This window comes from Amphiprion ocellaris, chromosome 4, assembly GCF_022539595.1.
Source record: "Amphiprion ocellaris isolate individual 3 ecotype Okinawa chromosome 4, ASM2253959v1, whole genome shotgun sequence".
In the NCBI taxonomy this organism is placed as follows: Eukaryota; Metazoa; Chordata; class Actinopteri; family Pomacentridae; genus Amphiprion; species Amphiprion ocellaris.
The window spans coordinates 1,759,894-1,783,625 of NC_072769.1; the positions used below are offsets into that span (position 1 = coordinate 1,759,894).

Sequence of the window (23,732 nt, forward strand, 5' to 3'; positions counted from 1 at the left end):
TTTTAATTTTTGTTGCTTAGTAAGATGACAGCAGCCTTCAGTGGGGTTCTACATTCATGGTTTATTGCACAAACAAATATGTGTTGAATGTAACCTGAATGTTCTGCTGTATCCAATCAGTTAGAAAAAGGTTTGGACAAAGATGTTACGTTTTTTTTTAAGACACAGAGGAAGCTGTATTTTCCGCGATGTGCCGGGGACACTGGTAAAAAAAACCAAATTAAACCAGTAGAAAAGTGGACAAGTATAAACAAGAGTGGCCTTTAGTAGATTGAGACATTTCTATGGTCTAATGTAAAAACATGAAGGGATGGCAACACTGAAAGCTCTAGTTACATCACTGTTTGGATAACAGACCTCATAAAGCTGCAAACTGTCCCAACAAAACATCATTAACACCTGGACTAATTGAGATTTTCTATTTTAATAAATATCCGAAACTTTCTTATGATAATAAATAACTTTTTCAAAATATCACAATGTTAGATTTCAGCTAAAGATTTTGTTCCAGATTATCGTTTCTCTGCTAATAACATCTGATTCTTTGGTGTCTGAAGACCTGATTGTCCAGAAGGAGAGTTAAGGCTTCAGCATGCTTCAATCAAAGACAGATTGTCGTGGCAGCATCTGAAATTTGGGTTACAATCCACTTTATGTAGCAGTTTGTCTGGTGTCTGATTTGTCACTCTCCACACCATTTAAACTTTTCTTGTCCTGTCTTGGTCAAGGGATTCCTAATCTCACTGAGACTTTTACTGGGTAAATACATTTTCAAAATAAAGTGCAGCAACATAAATGCTTTTGAGGAGAGACAGACAGCACAGGATGCACCTCTAGAAGTCTGCATCTTTAGTTTCAGGTGCATCGTTTCTTTCACCTTCATGCAAACGTCTCCCTCATTAGAAAATTAGAAAACACACCTGAGAATGTAAATGAGAGGTTGGGTGTAACAGCTACACTAAGTGTAAAGTGAAGCAGGATATTTAGTCCTCATTACTCCGACAAGGAACACGGCGGAGTTATGTGACGGTCGGCGTTGGTTTGTCTGTTTGCAACATTACTCAAAAACAGACTAAAGGATTTGAATAAAATTTTCAGGGAAGGTCAGAAATGACACAGCAACCAAGTGATTAGACTTTGACAGTGGTGCGGCTTATAGTCTGGATCCACGGATTTGTTAAGGATTTCCATATCATTGCGAGATACTGGCACAGTGTCACTGTAACTATGACAAGTGAACACCACATGATTGCGATCCTACTACAAATCGACCACTGCGTAAATTATCAGGACTTATCCGTTGGAAATGATACAAGGAACATTGATGAAAATTGTGGGGGTGTTTCCGAGTCCCATCAATTCCCGGCTGCACTACGTATTTAGGTCACACGATTCGGTATCCATATATAACGTACACATGCATAACACACATCTGTGCTCACCGCAAGGTCATTTTGTTTGTGGGTACATCTGTATTAAATGCCCACATTCTATGTTGCTGTGATTTCTGATCATCAATAACTAATAAACAATGCTGCATTTCTGACAATGCCATATGGGGGAATGAGCAGCCTTGGCAGAGTACTGCGCTGAGTGCTTTTTTTGTTTCAAAATGGAAAATCTAAAGAAAGCAACACAACAGCAGGTTTAAATGTGCTGTTGAATGTTGAAATTTGACCAATGAATATGTGAGATGTGTCATAAATATCCAGAATGTTGGATCACAGCGGCTGTCGACCTCCTTACAGAACCTTTGCTGCAGGTCTATTCCCCATATCTCCCACTACTATAGCTGCTATCTAAGACGACTAAATAAATATAAAGTGGTTATCACTGACTGCACACCTCAGTGGGATCATTCACAGCAGCTACGACCGCCTTTTTGTCTGAATTTCATTTGAAGCATACTGAGGCCTTTAAATAGAAGCTTCCACAGGGTGTTCACAACTTCACCTCACATCAGTGCATGGTTGAGAAAGTGCATACAAGAATAAAATTGTGTCAGTAAACCACATAACTAAAGTCTTCACATGCTCTCTTTGCGGATGGCTTTATTCTCTGATTCCTTCTCTCTCCTCTCCACGTTTTTTCCTGTTTTTCTTCACACCTTCACATCACTGCAGCCCTTCTGCTTTCAGCTTCTCCCGGATCACCGAAGGACTTGTTCAGTTCTGTCACTTTAAATCCATCTGTTGCGTCTCAGGATCAGCCGTCGCCGAGATCAGAGCAACATTCAAACACTGCACGAGTCTAAATCACACCGTGCTCATAGAAGCTTGTGCTGCTGGATGAGCAGAGCGTGATTCAGAAGCAGTCAGACGGGGTTGTGAGCCGGCGCCACCGCCGCCTCCACCGACATGTCGGAGTCCATCAGCGCCTCCGGAGCCGGGACGGGGCCCGGGCTGACCGGGACCTCCACGGTGTCGTGCCTGCCGTTGGTGAGGGCGCTGGGCCGGGCCTGAGGGTTGTGCAGGTCTTTCTCGGGGCAGTTCTGCACAGTGATGATGCGGTTGAAGGCCTTGAGGCGGCGCCACAGCTGCATGTAGACTTTACATTGGATGTACATGAAGATGAGGCCGCCTGTGAAGCCGATGGCCACCACGATCAGCTTGGTCCAGAAGGGCCACTCCAGCACACCTGAGGACACACACAGGTAGCTGCTGTCAGTCCACCTGCAGGACGTGTGAGGGATCATGATGGTGGTGTGTGCAGAGTTGTGCTTACCCTGCGGCGTATAGTACTTCAGAAGAGAAATTCTCCATAACTCGCCTGCAATCAAGAGTGAATGTAATTTCTCTTTACTTCTACGATCTCTGAAGATCTATGCTATTATTTAACATCTAGGGCAGGGGTGTCAAACTCATCTTAGTTCGGGGCCACATTCAGCCGAATTTGATCTCAAGTGGGCCGAACCAGAAAAGTCAGAGCATAATAACCTATAAATAACCACAACTCCAAATATTTACCTTTGTTTTAGTGCAAAAAATACATTTTGAAAATGTTCACATTTAATGAACTATCTTTTTACAAAACATCATGAACAACCTTAATTTTCTGAAGAAAAACAGGCGAAATTTAACAATTTTATGCCTCAGTTTATCATTGGTGTATTGCAGTTTTTCTCAGTCGCTTTGGTTCATTTCTCAGATCAGATTTGAAATTCTCAAAACTACTTGTTCAATCTTCACATCATTGTGTCACTTGTGCACATCAATAAAGCAGTTTCTCATTTCTCCGAACAAGTTGCAAATGCTTTGACACATCCATGCAAATTATTCTGTACAATTCTCTGCTGTTTCCTACATTATCAGTTGTTTATGTCATGTTGATGAAAATGTATTATAATGGTTCTCTGTTGAATCGTCTCACCCCCTACAACATTTAGGCATTAGTTCATCACATAAGTAAAGACTTATGTCTTATGTCTACATGCAGAATGGTTGAACAAGTTATCGTAATATGTCAGGATGTTTCTATACATTTCCATTACTTTTTTTCTAAATCTGTCCTGAATTGGTAAATTGCTCCCAGCTGAATCTTGACTTTCTCTATGAAGGGAAATGTGTGAAGGGTTTGGGTTTTCTGAAGTCACTCAAAGACGTAAGAGAAGGTATTTGTGATGTGGATGAGAATTTGTGGTCCAGCAGACAGGAACGTCAGGAGGTGTAGGAAGACTGCACTGGAATTCCTACAACACTGCATGTACGGTTTTCCTTGAGGAGATTGTTCTATGTTCACATTTCTACTTTTTTTGTTGTTTTGTTTTTTTCTTTGTGCTATGCGGCGCTGTTTTCCTTTCTGTATCACAATAACGTGGTCTGTCAACAAATTACAATACAAACAGTAAAAGTGTAAATGTGAATCTTGTCCAGTCTCTTGCAATCAATCTCCCATATACACTAAGGTGGAACGTACAATTTACAATAACTGTCAGCAAAATTTTAGCCATAGTTTACATCAGAACATCCTCAAGAGAACACTGCTATAATGACAATATGACTAAGCAATCTGACTGTCTGATCCACACAATGACACCAGGACTGGTCATTCTGATCCACTGACATGTTCATTGACACAGATTTACTCTTGAGAAGTGAACTAAGGATTTTGAGCAAGAGACTGGCTTTTGAAGGTAACCCATGGTGTTGTGCTATTTGTACGAATTGTTTTGAGAAATGCACTGCTTTGCAAATGTCGAGGATGATTTGAGAAACGTACCAAAGCGACTGAGAAAAACTGTAAAACCTACAGATCACAGTGTCTACGAAGGCACAAAACATGGATATCTGGAACTGAACAACATAGTATTTTAAAACTTGTCAAGATCTTGAAATTATTCAGGATTTACATTCATTTCCACATTTGTGTAGCAATCCTGAAATTGAATGGACTCACTATTAACGAAGAAGGTTAAGTTGTCCTCTAGCCTTTTAAATGTATTAAATTTATACATAAAAAGTACATAAAAGTCGTGGCAGTGCATCAACAACAGGGTTCCACCAAGCCAAACTCTTTTATACTGAAGCTGCTCACTGACATTATATCACACAATGTTCAATGTCTTTAAATATTTTCACAGTCAGGATTCATTTTCATCTCTGTAATTTTAACACTTTGCAAAGTCATCCATATGTTTGACACCCCTGATCTGGGGTATTAATATTTAAAAATGTACAGCACATGGAGTGTTTTTCCACATACTGCATCCGTGTTTTATGCTTCTTATCTTACGTCCTACGTTTAATCACAACACAACACACACCATTACTGAACACAACCATGTATCAGGAACACTCAGGGGTCTATTCTCACTTTAACAATGGTTTGCAGGACGACAAATCGAAGCTAGCGTGTGGATCAGTCAAAACACCTGCTCTCAGAAAAAACTCTCATGTTTTAGCCCAACAATTCAATCACATCATCTTCATATCAACTGTTTTCCTGCTTTGAAACGTTCCTCTTCTAGACTCTAGTATAGGTTGATTTTACTGTAATGTGAAACTCATTTCCCAGAAGATGGAAACTTGTCAGATGCTGAAGCTCAAGATGAACTCCAACGTCTGAAACCTGTCACTTTTGTGCGTTTGTGTAGTTAGCTCTCTGAGTATCATTTTTGACAAAACATGAACTAAACGTTGCTCTTTCCGCTCTTGACTCCTACAATTTACACAGAGATGTCACATCTTTAAATCTAACCTCCCTCAAATGTGTAAGTGTAAGTAAATGTTTACTTCCACAGCAATATGAAAAGTGACAAATTAACAAAACAGCCTGGTGTGTTGTAATGTGAAGTTGACATGATTTGTAGTTAATGAGCTAAAACATGCCACTCTAGGTTGCAGGTTGCTACAAAAATAATTCTTCTTGAAGTCATTGATGCAGCAGGTACATTATTTGGAAGCTTAATGAGGTGTCTTTCAAGTGTTTCAATGCATCAGCGTGTAAAACTGATGCAAAATTACAGCTGTAAAAGTACAGATTGACTTTGATGTGTGTACAGTCCTTCAAGAACACTGAAGAGTTGGATGTCTAATGTGCAGAGGGATGCTGATGGGTGAACATCACAGTTAGAGAGACTCTTAGTACTACATTTAGACGAAACACATAAACAACAAGCAACTACAAAGGACATTCATCTTCAAACTCACGTAACCAAAGACAGACAGGTGTAAATATCAACAGATGAAGGGGTGACAGAATTTTGACCACTGTGAGGCGTTGTAGAGTCATGTTGTGAGTGAATCATCCTTAATGTCTGTATCGCATGTTCTACCACAGTGATCCCCATCCACCGAGCTGCAGACCGATACCGGGTCGCACAGAGAGAATAAAAACTGTTTATTTTATAATTTATTTTTGGCGGAGTCTGCAGGGTGTTTTATTTTGAAAAATGACTAGCTTGTGGTCCAGTTGCTTCCATCTGTGCTTGTTTCCCGCACTTGATGTTGATGCCGTCGATCTGCCAAAATTAATAAAATACAAATGTCTCTGGAGAGCTTCTTTTAAAAGAAGGAGAGACTTGATGCTGACAGAAGAAAAATAAGTAATTTTATTTGTTTAGGACTCTTTTTAAAAAAAAAAAAAATCTTTATTAATCAACCAAGGAACACGGCGGCATTAAGTGACAATCGGCATACGTTTGTCTGTCCGTCTGTTATTCCGTCTGTTAGCCACATTACTGAAAAATGACCTTATGGATTTGGATGAAATTTTCAGGAAAGGTCAGAAATGACACAAGGACCAAGTGATTAGATTTTAGCAGTGATGCAGCTTATAGTCTGCATCTACAGATTTGTTAAAGATTTCTGTATCATTGCGAGATACAGGCATGGTGTCACTGTGATTCTGAATATAAATAACACTACATCAGCTGCCTGCTGATGATCACATGATTGTGATCCTAGTACAAATCCACCGCTGAGGACTTATCTGTCAGAAATGATACAAGGAACAACTGATTAAATTGTGGGGGTGTTTCCGAGTCCCATCAATTCCCGCTGTCGCTACATACTTAGGCCACACAATTCAGTATCCGTACATAATGTACACATGCAGAACACACACCTGTGCTCAGCACACAGCAATTTTTAAAGATTTCATCCGTCGGAAATGATACAATGTCTGAGCAGACCTTGGTGGAGTACTGCACTCTCTGAGTGATTTTCTTGTTTGTTATATGTACGTGATGACCGGTCCATAGAAAATCATCTTGCTTGAATCCGGTCTGTGGTGCAAAAAAGGTTGGAGACCGCTGTTCTACCACCATGTACACGGATTTGATGCTAACACACATTTTTAGAAATTAATATTGATTTAACTTAATACCTTCACATCTATAACAGCTATAAGGAACTGAGTACAATCACTGCAAAGATTTATAAACACGTAGGAAATTTGCATTTGTGTGTAATATCAGGTTAATCTAGATTAGTAACATTTGCATGGCAGTAATACACTGTCAAAAGATCTAACACATCATCAGCCGCTTCATGTGTTTCCGGGGAACTTTAAAGAAGTTAAAGGAGAAGCGTGCAGGATACAGTAACATCTACTGGTGAGGCTGCAGATTGCAACTGACCAAGCACAGGAGAACCTACGCTGACAGCTAAAACCTCAGAAGTCCCTCTCTAAAGCTGGTGCTTGGTTTGTCTGTTCTGGACTACGGTAGAAAGATGGCGATGCGACATGGTGGACGAGGACCTGTTCCCTCTATAGGATATATACACTCTTGTTCAAAAGTTTTGGGTCACCTAGACAGTTACAAGTTTTCCATGAAAACTAACACTTTTATTCATGTGCTAACATAACTGCACAAGGGTTTTCTAATCATCAATTAACTTTTCAACACCATTAGCTAACACAATGTAGCACTAGAACAGGGATTTGGATTAGGAGTGATGGTTGCCTCTGTACCCCTATGGAGATATTCCATTAGAAATCAGCCGTTTCCAGCTAGAACAGTCATTTACCACATTGATAATGTCTAGACTGTATTACTGATCAATTTAATGTTATCTTCTTTGAGAAAAACTGATTTTCTTTCAGAAGTAAGTGACCCCAAACTTTTGAAAAGGTAGTGTATATGGCTCAATATAAGGTCACGAAAACATGATTAGTCTATGATTAGTCTTATGTTCAGGTGGTTATTCACTAATGAAAACATAATTATAAGAACTATATTTTATTTCTAGTAATAGACACCCCTAAATTCTACTAAATAAACCTTCAAGAAGGACTCTCAGCAGGCGAATCCTTTTCAGTAGCAACACTGGAAGTTCTCTGCTCGCTGCAGTCTGTCTGAATGAAGGAATATGAACCCAACAGCTGCTCACTGGTTCTCTTGTTCAGTAGGGAGACAATTAAAGAGTCACTCCAGTGCTGTTAATCTTGTGTGTCGCTCTGTATCTCAAAGCAAATGAAAAGAATCTCAACAGGGTTACTGTGGAGAATATAAAAGAAGACACTGTCTGATCTCAGTCAATACATGCATCTGGCTTTGCAGAGCAACAGAGAGAAACGTGATGCTCAGTTATAAATGAAAAGCGGCAGGATTCCTGTCAACCACAGAGGAGACGATAAAAAGGAATACCTGCCGCTGTTAATAATAAGGTAAGTGAAATAGGCCGAGACACGCGTTTGACAGTGTGTTTAGATGTGAACGAACCACCACAGGGTGCCATTACGCTGCTATGAGGTCATTCTACTGTTTCATCAGCACTACAGTTGATTCAAGGTTTCAGACTTCATTCTGCATGTCTCTGGTATGTGAGTTGGAGGGGGAGGGGGAGAGGGGGAAATACTGACCATTCTTCCCAAGTCTGATCTCTTCAGCGGTTCTCTTGACCAGAATGTAGACTGACCACAACATACACATTACTGCTATCAGGTGAAACAACACTGAACAGAAGATCTTCCTCCTCTCGCTCTTCGACATCTGTAGCTTCTCCCACTGGAAGACAGAGAGGGGATAAGAAATGTTGGTCATACCTGCACCCTGGCAAACCTGTCTGATTGCTCGCGGCTGTCCGTAAGATTCAGGAGTGCCTGCATACCTTGCGTAGAGGTTTGAGCTTCGTCTCCATGATGAAGTCAAATTTGCAGAGTTCACAGCAGCGAGTGTCTGAGGACTTGATCCACTGGTTGAGACAGGCCTGATGCACGAAACTCAGGCTCCCCGTGCAGCGACATGGCATGATCAACGGGCACTCGTCATCCCCCTCACAGTGGCAGATCCTACACACAAACACAAAGCATCCAGAGACATGAGGAAGAAAATTAATGTGGAATCTCTGTGTCGTTTTAAGGATTGTCTGTCGTGTTTTATCTTCTTTATAGAGTTGAACTTGTCGATCGTGGCCGTGTACAGACGCACACTAACCTGCAGACCTCCAGCTCAGAGTCATCAGAGTAGGGTCGTGGTATGTTCCCATTCACACCGCAGTGTTTCTGTGGAGTGGGCACTGACATGTCCCCACCTCCTGACCCCTTCTCCTGGTAATTCTTGGTGATGAGCTCCTCGCCGTCCTCTGCCAGTGAGGAGCTTCCTCTTGGGCTCCGTGACTTGTTGCTCTTCTTTTCCTTATCCCTGCTGTGTGACCTCTCCCTCTGTGAAACATGGACATCTCTCTTGGCTGAGGTCCGGTTGTTGTGGCGCTTCTTAAGGCCTCCGCTGTCCTCCACCAGAGGCTGGTTCTCCTTCCCCTCGTCCGAGCCCACCGACTGCAGCTCCATGATCTCTTCTTTGTTCATTACATCCCTCTCCCGGCTGCTCCCGCTGCGACGGCGAGCTCTCCGGGCTTTCTCTTTGCTCCAGCTGCGGGCCTCGCGCCACGCCTCGTCCTCGGAGGAGGAGTTGGACTGCGGCCCGCCTGAGCAGCGGATGCGAGATGGACGCTCCCTCCGGTTCTTCAAGGAGCGCTCCTTCTTCTCCCCGACCTCACTGCGGTCAGAGCTGAGGCTGCGGTCGCTCTGCTCCTGCTTGGCGTTGGTTTCCACACAATCGAAGGTGGTGCAGCTGCTCCGCTTGCGGCGGTGGCGGCGCTTCACGTTCTTTTTCTGGGCCTGGGCCGTGGAGCCCAGATTTGTGCTGGTGACCGTCATTGCAGAGGAGATGTGTGCCTGCTTGCTGTGTGTGTGTGACTCAGAGGCATCCTCCTCTAAGCGGGTCAGCTGGCCAGAACTAAACACACACACACACACACACACACACACACACACAAACACACCACACACACAAACACACAGATGGAGATGAAGAAAAATAAGATGGGAAAGACATGAATGTGACATTAACTAAACAAATGGTCTGAGTTTATGCAATTGAATGGTAAACAAAAAAGGAACTTATTAGTAGTATGTAGCTAAGCAGATGTTTTTTAAAAAAAATATTTCCTCACGTTTTTAAATGTCTAACTCTTAGATTTATGCCAGAATTTTTAAAGTTACCTTTAAAGTCATTATCACCATCCTATGTAATCCCATTAAACTATTGTAAGTGAGTCTTTTCAGGAGCAATTAATAGGATTAATGTGAGGAATATGTTTTTTTAAAAGAAACACTGCAGCTATATTACTTGTGTTCAGTGTTTGGGCTCCAAATTCCATTCACCTCCATTGTTCTGAGTGAAGGTACAAATATGTCCAAACGTCAACTAGTAAAATGTAAATATTCTGCAGTGGTAAATACCTCAGTTTAACTATAAGTTAAGAAAACATATTTGTGTTTTTTGTTTTTTATTACTCCGCCAAGGAATGCGACAGAGTTATGTGATGATTGCCGTACTTTTGTCTGTCTGTCTGTCTGTTAACAACATTACTCAAAAACAGACTAATGGATTTGGATGAAATCTTCAGGGAAGGTCAGAAATGACACAAGGACCAAGTGATTAGATTTTGGCAGTGGTGCGGCTTATAGTCTGGGCCCACAGATTTGCTAAGGATTCCTTTATTATTGTGAGATAGTGGTACGGCGTCACTGTAACTATGACAACAAGTGAACACTACGTCAGCTGCCTGCTGACAATCACATGATTGCGATCCTGCTACAAATCTACTGCTGCGGACATATCGGGACTTAGCCGTTGTAAATCATACAACGAGCATCCTTGGCAGAGTACCGCACTCTGTGAGTGCTTTTCTTGTCTACTATTGTGATTCAGGTACATTTTAAAGTTCAACAAGGTAATCTTTGAAGTTTGTTTTCCATTCTCATACTATTCAGTCATTGTATTTTTTCCAATAATGTGGAAACCATCAGCTTATTTGCTCTTTTGCTAACAGCTTCAGTGTCGTCTGAAGATGCTGGTTGTGGGATGGATACCGTTTGCCAACTTTAACTGACAAGAGCTGGATTACTTCTCCTACAGAAAAAAATGGATAACATGAAGCAAAAATTAAGCTAAATAATCAAACAGGCAGGTGAATATGCAATGAACTGAGGATGTGAAGGACAAATGGAGGTTCAAGCACTCACACACATCACCTTTGTCAACACCTCCTTTCAGCCACAAGGCCAAAGGACCGAGCCTGTCAGCATGACAACCACCAGTGAGAATAATAAACTGAGGCATCCTGTTTCTGCAATCAGTCATCTTCCTCTCATTGATTGCACTGTGGGAGGACCATTGGATTTCAGCTTCCATTTTAAGTTTGTTATGCCCTCAAGGTGCGGCAGACCATACTAATTCAGTCTCCCACTCAGCGGCGAACAGACTTTAAACTGTGCATGTTAATATCACAGAGAGCTCTGGCTGCTCCTGGCTTCAGGAGAGCTGTTTTGCAGACATTTGTGGAACATCAGTGTTTCTTCTCGGGGTCTTGGTAATGCTTGAAGACTCAGCTGTCTTACCTGCATATGTCCTGAGAAGACGGGGTTATCGATGTCCTGGAGGCTGTAGCAGGACCTGCTGTAGAGTTGCTGGCCTGCAACAACCAACATCCTCTATTTAGCTCACAAGTTTGTTAAGTCAAATATCGCACATATCCCAAAACATCACAACATGTTTACATCATCTGTAATGAGTACAAAATGTAAATCTGTGGATGTTCTTAGTCATCCAGGTCATGATAAGTCTCAAGCAAGCATAAATTATGGCAACTGGACTAACCTCGTGTGAGTCGAAAACGTTTCACCTCTCATCCAAGAGGCTTCTTCAGTTCTGAAGTTCTTCAGTTCTGAAGTTCTTCAGTTCTGAAGAAGCCTCTTGGATGAGAGGTGAAACGTTTTCGACTCACACGAGGTTAGTCCAGTTGCCATAATTTATGCTTGCTTGAGACCTACAAAATGTAAAGTAAAGTTGCACCAATCATAATCAGGAATACATGTAGGTTTTACAGTTTGTTGTATTAATCAGGCGCCAATAAAAGACAGTTCCTTCTGGAACTAAATCTGGTTTGAGTGGGAAAAAATAAAGAAAAGAAGGAATGAAATTGTGCCCTAAATATTTGCCTATACTGGACACCAACTGGGTACAGTACTGGGAAATATGATTGAAACTGAAAGTTACACATAGTCTGCACTGTGCAAAATCTTCTTCTTGCAGTGCAATTAAAACATTAACATAATAATGACCACATTCCTCATTAAACATTAAATATCTAAGTTTGGTCCATCTTCATCCTTCTAACATGTTGTATTATTATTTTCTTATGTCATAATTTTTGACTTCTCTAGCTGTGTACTGGAAAATATGTTTTCTAATCCATCATGCTCATTAAGTTGCTGCAGTGTTGGACAAAAAAAACGTCTGTTAGAAGTGAATTTTCAAGAATATAGACCCATATCTCACCTTAACCTTCTACAAGGAAGCTTAGGACACATTAATAACTCCCTAATTTTCTCCCTGGTGGCACAGTCATAAAATTTGGGTACTCCCATTTTATATTCTATTTTCTTTCACACGCTGCAATAAAGTTTATTAATGAGAAAAAGGTCAGCGGTTATAATAACCAGGAATATGAGCTGTAATATAATTCAATTCAATTTTATTTATATAGTGCCAATTACTGTCAAATTGTCTCAAGATGCTTTACAGAATCCATATGCCTGAACCCCCAGAGCAGCCCTAAGGAGACAGTGGCAGGAAAACACCCTTTTAACAGGGAAAAAACCTCATAATGTATGCCTACTCTTCCATTTACACTTTGTAATTGCACAGTAAGAAGAGGGTTCCTATATGGGTTTTCCTGGAGTTTTAGTTTTTTTCCCCAGTATTGTACCCCATTGGCACCCAGTATTTACAGAAATACAATAGTGTTAATGTAAATTATTTTAACCAATTTTTACAGTTTTCTTGAACTGTACCTACATTTAGGAGCCAGTATGTATTTTACTGGTACCTGATTTGAATGTCTTAACAGCACCATGAACTGCAGGCTGTGTTCTAAAGTGTTTTCCCTTCGTAGCCATTCAGTGTCTAAAGAACTCCAAAATGAGTTGTCAAACCAAATTTTTGTGGCTGATACTTTAGCAAACAACCTCTATTTATTTCCACATCTAACAGCCACAGAGGAACATTAACATGCATTATAAATTACAGTTCTGGCCACTCAACAAACACTGATTCAGTATTCTGGCATTTTACCTCAGATTTGGTCTCTGCTAACCTCTGAGAGTTGCTTCTGAGTCTTGAGCAGCTGATACTGACCTAAGCGATGATGATTTTTATGTTAAAACAGCTGCCTACTGCTTCTAAAATCTGACCTGGGAATGGTGTGACTGAATCAGTTTATTTGCTGGTTGAAAATCAAAAGCAATTAGCAACAACGATGCTAATTAACTGTTGAGCTTCAAGTGATTATTATCTGTAGGTTTGTTGCTGTAAGTGAATTTTATCTAGAACTGAAGCTCTTTTGATTAATAGCTAAGTAGAACTTGAAGCATAGCTTAGCTACTAACACTTGTGTGCGTGGTAGACACCCTCACCACATTCTTGCACATAAGATTCTGCTTGGGTAAACAATGCTCTCATACACTACGAACTGTGACCTTGATTTTGACCCTTTTTGCTGTGATTTTCCGCCGTTACCTTGGAGATGTTGCTGGATCGACTCCCTGAGCGTCCAGGTGCCTTCCTCCCCTGCAGGGAGACGGAGAGACAGGGAATCATTAGAGTCCAGAAGCCTCAAGAGGGATGCGATGCTGTATCTTCCACACAGCACCAGATATAAAATAATATCAAAACAGTATTTTACTGCACTCATGTCAACCGCAGCAAAGAGCTCATTCATGCTGCAGAGCTGCAACGATCAATGAAAGGATGCCCATGGCAAATTTTGAAGGTGCTGTCAGGTAAAAATCATGTAGAGCGCAGAAAAGCAGCAAGTCTCCATTTATAAACAGTGCTGTGAGGCTTTCGCCATGATATTTACAAGACTTAGGTTATTCTCCATAATCAACGTTGTAGGGTTTCAGTCTTAATTTACATTATAGTCATGTAAAGTTGTATTTATATATATATATATATATATATATATATATATATATATATATATATATATATATATATATATATATATATATATATATATATATTTTATTTTTTTATTTTTATTTTTTTTTTAAAAAACAGGATTTTAATCCCTTATGAAATTACTCAGGTAAAATTGCATTAAAAGTAACACAATAGGGTCTTGACCCCAATATTTAGGTTTGTTAGGTTAATTTCGTAATGGCACTCATAATCCTTTTTGCTGGAGGGCATTTTGATGCAATAACTGTTGTGTTGAATGTGCTGTATATGCATGTGTGGACATATATATAAATTTGGGCTGGGACTTTAACGCGTTAATTTTGCTCTATTGCAGAGAAAAATAACGCGTTAAATTTGAATTAACACATTTAATCGCACCTTTTGCAGTTCCCTCATTTCTGACACACCAGTATCGCTAATGAACACTCCAGCCCAGTAGGTGGCGGTAATGAACCTAAAGTCTGTTTGTAGCCATGAAGAAGAAGCACAGGAAGCACTGAGTGAAGTCAGGCACTGGTAAACAGTGAAGGAAGATGAGATTGAGCTTGTTGGACAGAAAGTTTCCTTTTAAAAATCTTCCTGATGGCAGCTTGAATAAAAGCCTGGTTGTGTGCAAATTGTACAACAAAGAGTTTTCTGATCACTGCGTCACTTCAAGCCGACGGTATCTCCTCAATGTAAAACATGTTGCTGTTAGCACCAGAGCTAACGTTAGCTACGAGTCATGCTAACGGCTAACGGTGGAGCCATCCCATAATAGACCACTTTTCTAGACAGTGCTTGAGTTTACAGAAAGTCTTAAAATGTTGAATAAAATCGCTATAATTGCACTTAGATTTGCAGTAATCTGTGAATGTAGCAGACAGATGAAAAATGCAGATAAATAGAAATGAAACATTTTTGTGGTTTAAGGTTTTACTCCGTTGAGGCTCTGCCTCCTTGGAGGAGGAAGAACCTAAACAACAAAAATATCTCTTTTAATAACTTAATTATAAATTTTTTGTTTATAAAAAAATTACATGAATAAAAATTGATATTCCTATAAAAAGAACCATCAAAATTCCACCATTTATCAGACCCAGAAAAGATGAAAACAGAATGAATCTGTGGATTTTCAACTTTCTGAAGCTCCTTGAACTACTGATGCTGATTTTATGTGCCATACAGTGGAAAAAACAACTAAATTCAGGCTTCAAGTCATCAAAATCACTTTTTCTATATGTCCCATTTTCCTTTTTTTTAAAAAATAAATTTTAAATTATAAACATGTATATGTCTATTCATTGATTCAACTGTCAACCACAATTTTATTTGAATTGAAAAACTTCACTTATTGTGTCAAATATTGCTATTTGACAAAACTGCAATTAATTGCGATTAATTAATTACAAAGTCTGTAATTAATTAGAATTTTTTTTAATCGCGTCCCACCACTAATATAAATGTATTTAAAAATGCCTTGACTTAACTTTTATCTTGTTATATTGCCTGCTTGATCTTGTTTGTCTAATTTGAGGTTTCTATTTATTGTAAAACACTTTCTTTGGAAAGATGCCGTGAAATAAAGTTATTACTATCAGGTTTCAGTGTGGACTGGTCCTGCTAAGTCCAGCATCAGAAGTCATGTGCAGCCACATGTCCTTGCTCTTTCACTGTGACCTGAGCTTAAAGCCAGCCAAATCCTATTACCTGGTTGTCCCGCTAAGAGCACAAGATGCTTCTCTGCAATGTGTCTCTATTTAAAGTCAACTTAAGGCACTTTTTCTAGAGCTTTTCCAAGAGCGCTGATAGTCCGATCTGACCTCGCCTGCAGTATCTTACGCAAGTTCACTTACAAGTCGACAGTTTTGTGTAGGAGTTACTACGTAATAGTACTGGTAAACCATCATAAAGCAAAAAGAAAAACACCTTTAAATCCAGCAGTATAATGCAGCAGCGCATTTTTTAAAAAGTGACTATGGCATGAACAGTAGTTGGAAAAGGTTGTTGTAAGTCAGGTTTATTTCTATGTTCACGATTAAAAAACTTTTTGCTGTCAATGTTTGGATGCAGGTTGAGTTTGGTTCAGATAGTTAATGAAAAATGGACACCATTTATTTACAATTTTTGTCTGTAAAACATCTAAATCTACTAAATAAAGTATTTAATAAAGTGAAAGTACAAGAGATGCATTTTTATTAGCTTATTGCCGGGATGTACAGGACAAATAGATTTAAGGGATAAAGTGGGTGATTTTTTTTCCTTACTGGCAACAAATCCCATTCAGAAAACCCCCAATTAATTTTTTATCTGTGGCCCCACAGCCCATTGGTTCCTACACTTTCACCTGCATTTCCACTTAAAGGAACCAGGCTCTAAATCTCTTTTTATCTTCTAAAAAAAAAAAAACCCTGTTCGGTGGAAATTACTTTGCACTGGCTCTGCAAATTTCAGGGAAGAACATGCAGAGCTGAATGTTGCAGATTTTTATAAGAATGCCAGAATTTTAACAGTTTATTTAAAAAGCAGCCAAAGAGATGATACAATTGAAGGGGTTACGATAAAGTCTAAAAAAATGTTTGTCCTGGACAGCATTCAGAGTGGATTTGAAACAGCTGTGTTTTGATTTATCGATTTGTCTGTTTTTTTCCGTTCTTTTCCCATTTTTGGTGGGAAAGTACCTATTGTTGGTTATGATATCTTGATGGGATTTGTTTCCAGTGTTATTCTTAATAAAAATCATCCACAGCTGTGTTGATAAAAAATTGTAGTCCTCAGCTGTTGACATTTGGTGGAAGCACATGATAAATCCTGCCATTTAAATCTGTATGTAACATATACAGGAAAATTACTATATAACACCAAACAGTATTAATGTGGACACTTACAAGCTTTATGTATCTTACAGGATATTTACAGAGTTCAAAGTTTTCATCTCAGGGGTGGCTTTTCTATTTTTTTTTCTCTTGACATAAAAGGAAAACCAGAGCTTGCGTGTCTCAGGCCACACGCTGACACAGTTGTGGCCACACTTGGTGCAAATCATTAAAATAAACAAGAGACGCACTGACAGGTAGAAGACTGCATCGTCTAAGCTGATAAAGGGATTTTCTGATGGCTATGTTTAAATCAGTCGTCCTGCCTGGAATCAAAGCGAACACTTCTCACAGCAACCCCCTATCTGGGCGTTACAGGAGAACAGCTAATCTGCCATTAAATCACACGTCACTGCTCGAACCATCCACCCGCATCCAGTGCAGGTATATTAAATTAATTCCTGACATGATACATCTGCTTGTAGCACTTAATCATTTAATTATTCCAGCTGAGTGGCATTTCAGGGCTCATGTAAAACTCTACATGTCAAAAACCTGAGTGGAAACTGTCAACGACTATTATAATGTAGTATAACTCCTGACAGCTTACTACTGGTAAATAATACAACTTGAAAAACAAACAATAAACATACTTTGTCTTGACTTTTGGTAGCTTTTCTGCTACGTAAACACACTACAACACAACCAGTTGTACAGACAGTGGCCTGCAGCAAGATTGTCAAAGCAGAATTTCACAACATTGCAATTTTTTGTCACGTATGCGGCTGGCTGTGTTATTTTATTTTGAGAAATGGAAAAGGATGACAGGATTGCTATTGATTTTCTCTCTGCATTCTAGAGAGAGTTTGGTCCAAAAAGCATTTAACCTTGTGTACAAAGATGACTGAAAGCATGAGGAGAACAAGTCTAGTTAACTGGAATATATTATCTGGATTTTTTATTTTTTTTAAGCTATAAGAAAATGTGAAATGGTGACAGCTCTTAAAACAACATGTAAATATGACACCTGACAGGTGTTTCCTCCTGCATGTTGCTAAGCTATGCTAAACGCATCTGGGACCAGCACACTGATTTACCTGATTTCATTCTACTTATTCATCTCTTCATTTCACAGCAACTTCCTATACATGTGCTGCTATTCAGTACCTTCCTGAGGTGACAGAGTCAATACAGTCTGTTCCTGCAGGCTTCTATGCAATCTGGACCTCACACAAATAAAAGAGTTGCATTCATTCGAGGCAAGAAAAGAAGCCAAAATGCAGATAGACAAATCACGGTAAATATAGATATAAGACATTTAGATATTTCTTTTGGACAGACAGTGTAGCTGACATTAAATTCTGTTAATACCTGGTCAGATAAGCTAGCTTCTATTCTGATTCCTATATGTATGGAAATATTGTGAGGTGACAGGCAGGCCACAGTGCAAAACAGTAGCTGTAGCTCTGTGATAAAGTCAGTTTCTGTATTTATAGGGCATTTTCTATTTTGCTCAGTGTGTCTAAGTATGAAATACTTTCAGGAAGCCATGTGACAGACAGACGTTCCTCTGGCCAACAAGAAGACTTCACATCACTTTCACATACATCTCTCAGCCACAGCTGGTGACTTGCTCAGCACAATGAGAAGGTTACTGTACAACACAGTGACAGAATGTACTACAGGTGGAAGCACTAATAACAACCTCGTATTACATGTGAGTAAGAGATGCAACATGCTCTGTGTCAGACATTGTGTACTGGTCTGTAGCATCTGCACAGTAGCTGCATCTGCATCCCACTGCATTAGAATTTTGGAGTCTTTAGCTGACGCAGTGCAAACATAGATCGACATAAAAGTGCAACTTTGGTTTTTAATATCAGCCCAAAACCTTAAAAAAACATTAAAAAGTACATCATCTCTCTCTCTGACGCCTTCTCCTTCCACCTGTAGGTTTTAATGCATTCTAATCTACATCTTCTGAAGCAAATAGTGTTATTTAAACATATGAAGTATTCTAAACTAACAGCGTGACAGTATAAGATGTAACAGCCAAAGACAAATCCAAACATCACAAGAGCACAGTCCAACACATCATCCATCCTGCTGCAGCCTGATTAAGTGACGTACTGACTTACAGTTCAGTAGCAATAAATAGTTTTTTCAGCGCTAACTGTTGCTTACCTGAGCCTCTGTTCCCCTGCCGACACTCTGACTGTGACTCCCAGCAGAGACTCTGGTGAGTCTGTGTGTGGACATGTGCATGTTTCTGCAGAGGGGATTAAGAGATGAAGCGTGGACCGTGGGATATATTTTGGTTCTGTACTCTGGCACGCAATCAGAAACACCTACAGCCACATTTAGACAACCAACCATGAGGCTGCAGCTGCACATTTTACATTTGGTCACAACGTGCTTGATAGAATCTCGACTTTAAAAGCTCGAAATCAACTCTTTGCAACCAGAAATAGTTTATAAGAGCCACAGTCGATGTTCAGATGAGAAGAATATTTCTAGTTATGAATCCATATGAACGCATTACTCATAACCTCGGCTAATCTGACTCATCGAGGTTGTATTGTGTTGTTGTTGACTGTTGCATCTCCATGGAAATGTATCCAAACAAACCAATAAATGTCAACAGATTCTGACTCTATTGTTCAGCCCTGATTGTTCCCACGTTCGCAGACAACATGGTGTTTATGTAAGACCCCATCACTTACTGTATCATGATAAGATGCTGATTAAAACAGTTTGTACAAACAGGGTTTCAGGGCTGTAGAAGAACATGCCACAGTATTTTAAATTACGGAAACTGAACTGTAACAGGACTGTGAACACATGTAAAAATTACGTTGTTTTCTCCCCCAGCTATTGATTTCTATTCCTTTCTGTATAAAATGAAAATCTACTAACAGAAGAGTGAAACCTGCTTGAGCTGACTGTCTAAGAATAGAACCTGTTAAGTCCATTGACTGGGTTGACCTGAGTAAACATAACGACTGATGTTAAGGATTAACATGCAACACTGCTGCATTAAAATGTCTAAAAACAAGCAGACCACTGTTATATATTTTGTTTATGCATACTTAAATTATCCTAAATGTCACCAACAATGTTCAAACCCAGAAAAATCAGTGATTTCACTCAATGTAATAAAGGAAACGTCACCCATCAGTGGCATCATGTCTCCTTTGCCCCTGGATGTATGTTCGAGAAGTGCGCTAGCAAAACCTCCCAGTGTGATCGTTTTGATCACAGATAACATGACTGACATAACGCTAGCCACAGTGACTTTAACGTTACGATAGGTAACGTTACCTGCAGCAATTTCATTAGAATGCAATGACAGAACATGAACATATGCAAATAAAAGTAGTATTCTATATGGTAATCCTGTCTTGCCTTGCTTTTTAAGATTTTATATAAACATTTAGTTTTACAAGTCTTTATCTTGTCTTGCTTTTGACACATATTTCTAGTGTTTGTCTCATCACATGCGCAGAACTTCAACTCAGGCTGTTTTAAAATGTGCTATTACAAATCAACTTGATTTCTATCACTTCAAATAGATTTTTATAGCACTGGGGGTGAGGACAACATCTCCCATAATCCCACGCTACTTCATGACATCATCAAACTATGTCTTTTGTCATTGATTTGATTTAGAGACCACTAATGGAAGAAATAATATTCACAAAGATTTGTACTAGCATCTAGTATCTAGTAAATATGTGATGCCTGCAAAACATCTGGTGTTCAGTAGAATCAAAATCTCATTTCGTGTTTTCATCTTTCTTTCACACCCATAAAAGATCATTTCAAACAGAAAAGCTCTTCAACTGTGTAACATTTAAAACAATGGATTAAACACAATCAAAGCAGCAACGAAAGATGCAGTTTGATGCCGTTGTGAGTAGCGTGGGATCATGGCAGTTGTTCTCACAACTTTTGAAGATGAAAAAGACAAAAATCATGTTCACAAATGAGGTAATATGTTAAAGTTATTTTTAGCTACACATATTCACGAGTAACTTAATGCTAATTGCTGAGTCGACTACCCATACAGCCACTGTAGCTAACGTTATGTGGTGAATTCAGTCATGTGATCGCCCAACGCATGAGTGCAAGGGGGTAATATGGGATATGAGTCCACTGTTAGGCAACCAAAACACAAAATAATGAATTTCTCCGACTTTGAACATTGTTGGAAGCATTTGGAATAATCTACATGCACACATCAACACATATTTGACACTGGTTGAGTCCTTTTTACACATTTCAGTGCAGAAATGTTGCTAAACTTTTAGGAGCTGAATTAGTAAAATAATAACCAAAGACCTCAATAGCCTCCTTAAGTGCCTCTGTTTATTGGATAATATATTGGGACTGATTAAGGTTTATTGTAGAGACTATCTTCACTGCAATAAATGCAGGAAGTACAGACATTTGGTAGAAATAATAAAACAATCAGCAGGCGTGTACATTATTTAAATCTTATACTTTGCATTACTGCATCCTCACCTAGCATATCTATAAAATTATAAATGTTCTCTATGAAGGTGATCATCATTAGCCAAAGTATCCCACCAGATATTTCTGTGTTAAACTTGCAGCCTGTGGGCTTCCTTCTGGTCTGATTGTCTCAAATGTGGACCATGTAGCCACAACATCTCCTGTTTGATTCATTTGGTTTCGTTGCTGTTGTTTCTCTCCTCACAATCCCTTGTTGTTGGCAAAACTGCCAAACATAACAATGATATAAAAATAAACATGTACTGAAGTCTTTGGGCCATTTTTTGCCTTTCTGTAGACAGTAGAGAGGCGTCAGGCAAGAAGGGAATGAAGGTGGAACTCAAACCAGGAAACCAGGACACTCCACAGCATGTTATTTATAGTCTTTTTGCAGTGGGTGACTTGTGTTAGCCTGTTTAAAAAGAAATTTTAATCTCAGTGAGAATGTTCGTTGGCTGAGCAGAAAAAGACTGGTTAAAGGAAAGACAATATATTTTAGGTGATCCTGTTATTTTTATGTTTTTTTTAGGCTTTTACATATGAATAAAAATTAAGTATTTTAAGCCTGCTGTTATTAATTCTGGATTCTGGATGAGCAGGAGAATATGGAGGGATGGAGATTTGAAAATGCTGCGACCAAACAGCTGAGACTCTGTGACATATAACATTGCATATTGCACCATATTGAGGAGGTGAAACTGTTTCAAACTTACAAATACTCCCATCAGGTGCTATTTAAGTTCCTGTTTCTGCTTTCAGGAGTAGATTCATAATATATCTGATTGTGAGTGTGACATAAAATATGCAAAAACTAACTCTGCAACGTCTATCTAGCCGTTAGCATGAGTGCTAAACCCAACTCATGACAGCATGAAACGACACACTGGAACATGGAGTAAAGTCTTATGTTATTCTGTGATGTCATGTGACACTGTGGGATTTTTTTTTTATGACATGACGTGATGTAATATGAAATGATATGACGTGAGATTAGACTCCATAGATGATGCAGCTCAAAGTATCAACCTTTACAAAAAACCCCACATCTTTATTGTGCATGTTAAGGCGCTCAATGAGTGAGTTGAAAAGAGTGTCAGCCGAAACAAGAGGCTCATACATACACAAACACACACGCACATGCACACGCACACGCACACGCACACTCGTGCACCTTCCTGTCATCAGGATCAACATTCAAGGACCAATCGAAGGACTTCTACCTTCTGACAACGTAAATAACTTCTCTGGAATCTAAAATCTCTGTAATCGGACCAACTTCATGTGAGTTTTTAACCTCAACCACAAAAAAAGACCAAAAAACCTTCAAATATGCATGAATTTACTGGAATCTCATAAGCTTTTAGAACAGAGTTCTGAAGGTCAGAAACTCACCTCGTTCTTGTCTTTGGAGCGAGGAGCACTCTTGCCATTGCTGGTTGTCTCCCTGGCCGGCACCACAGTTATCTGCTGTACTGGCATGCTGCTGTTTCCAGGCAACGCTCCGGTGTTACTCCCACAGCATTCCCAGCACACCGCGCCTTCCTGTCCTCCGATCTGCGTCCCTGTGTGGGATCCGCTGTCCCATCCACGAGCTATGTTCAGAGTGAGCAGACGGTACTCCGGGATCGCTCTCCTTTATTAGTCCAATCCGGATCATCAAGAGGTGCGGAGATGGAAAAAGGATCAGGTCACCGTGGCAACAAGAAGACAGCTTCGAAGATGGTGGGGTGTGAGGTCGTCATGACAACTGGGAAACTACTCAACAGTGCGCACCTCCTCCTCTTCCTCCTCCCCCTCCTTCACCCTCCTGCTGAGAGAGAGACAAGAGAGGAAGAGTTGTGATGGAGCTGAGCAGTAAACAAGGAGGCAGGGAAGCTGTGTGTGTGTGTGTGTGTGTGTGTGTGTGTGTGTGTGTGTGTGTGTGTGTGTGTGTGTGTGTGTGTGTGTGTGTGTGTGTGTGTGTGTGTGTGTCTTTCTGGAAGGGGCGGAGCCAGGATTTTGTTGTGCTTGCTGTATAACAAGCATAAGGTCCACGAGGATTTAGGGCTTAGACTAACCTCAATCTCCTCCTCTGACCAGTGGTGTTGCTAATAAGCTTACACAACTTGTGCACATGGACAGCGCTCACACACTGCCTGATTGTTTTGAAAGGCCCCTGCTGTGAAACAGTGTGTTTATAGACGTTAAGCCGCCTCATTTTTTCTGTCATGTTAAAGGAACAAATGCACATTACTCATCTGATCGGCCATGAAGACATGATGGCACAAATCACACCGCAGCCATATCAGCGTCTTCGCAGAATGTGTGTGTAGGCGTGTGTGTGCGGGCGGGGAGGGTGTAATCCTATTTCAAATTGTCTGAGGTCACGAGGATTACGATTGATATAACTGGAAAATGTGGGTCTTAAATTGGGATCACTAAAGAGCAGCTACTGTCTGAGGTGAAGAGGGATC

General features: G+C 39.9%; 1 protein-coding gene across 3 annotated transcripts; it reads right to left on the reverse strand.

Annotated features, from left to right (window-relative positions):
- Positions 1-41: 41 nt before the first annotated feature.
- Positions 42-23,162, reverse strand: marchf1 (membrane-associated ring finger (C3HC4) 1). Of its 3 annotated transcripts, XM_055009818.1 has the most exons (9): positions 22,672-23,161; positions 18,949-19,033; positions 13,526-13,576; positions 11,347-11,420; positions 8,879-9,679; positions 8,553-8,733; positions 8,305-8,449; positions 2,725-2,769; positions 42-2,637 (listed from the first exon to the last, which is right to left on the reverse strand). In XM_055009818.1, exons 1-9 carry the CDS (start codon positions 22,707-22,709, stop codon positions 2,315-2,317), a joined length of 1,743 nt encoding a protein of 580 aa, XP_054865793.1. In that variant the 5' UTR covers positions 22,710-23,161; the 3' UTR covers positions 42-2,314. The 3 variants fall into 3 exon arrangements, with proteins under 3 accessions (XP_054865793.1, XP_054865794.1, XP_035813896.1); XM_055009819.1 differs by lacking the exon at positions 2,725-2,769 and having other exon boundaries at positions 22,672-23,162; XM_035958003.2 differs by lacking the exon at positions 18,949-19,033 and having other exon boundaries at positions 22,672-23,157.
- Positions 23,163-23,732: the final 570 nt, after the last annotated feature.

What these genes read in the sequence shown, in the direction of transcription:
- marchf1 (XM_055009818.1), bottom strand. Translation starts at nt 22,709, where the DNA reads ATGGCAAGAGTGCTCCTCGCTCCAAAGACAAGAACGAG. An exon ending in TCTTCTCAGGACATATGCAG is followed by an intron (nt 9,680 to 11,346) that starts GTAAGACAGCTG and finishes GTGTGTGTTTAG; the next exon opens with TTCTGGCCAGCTGACCCGCT. An exon ending in GATCAGACTTGGGAAGAATG is followed by an intron (nt 2,770 to 8,304) that starts GTCAGTATTTCC and finishes TCTTGATTGCAG; the next exon opens with GCGAGTTATGGAGAATTTCT.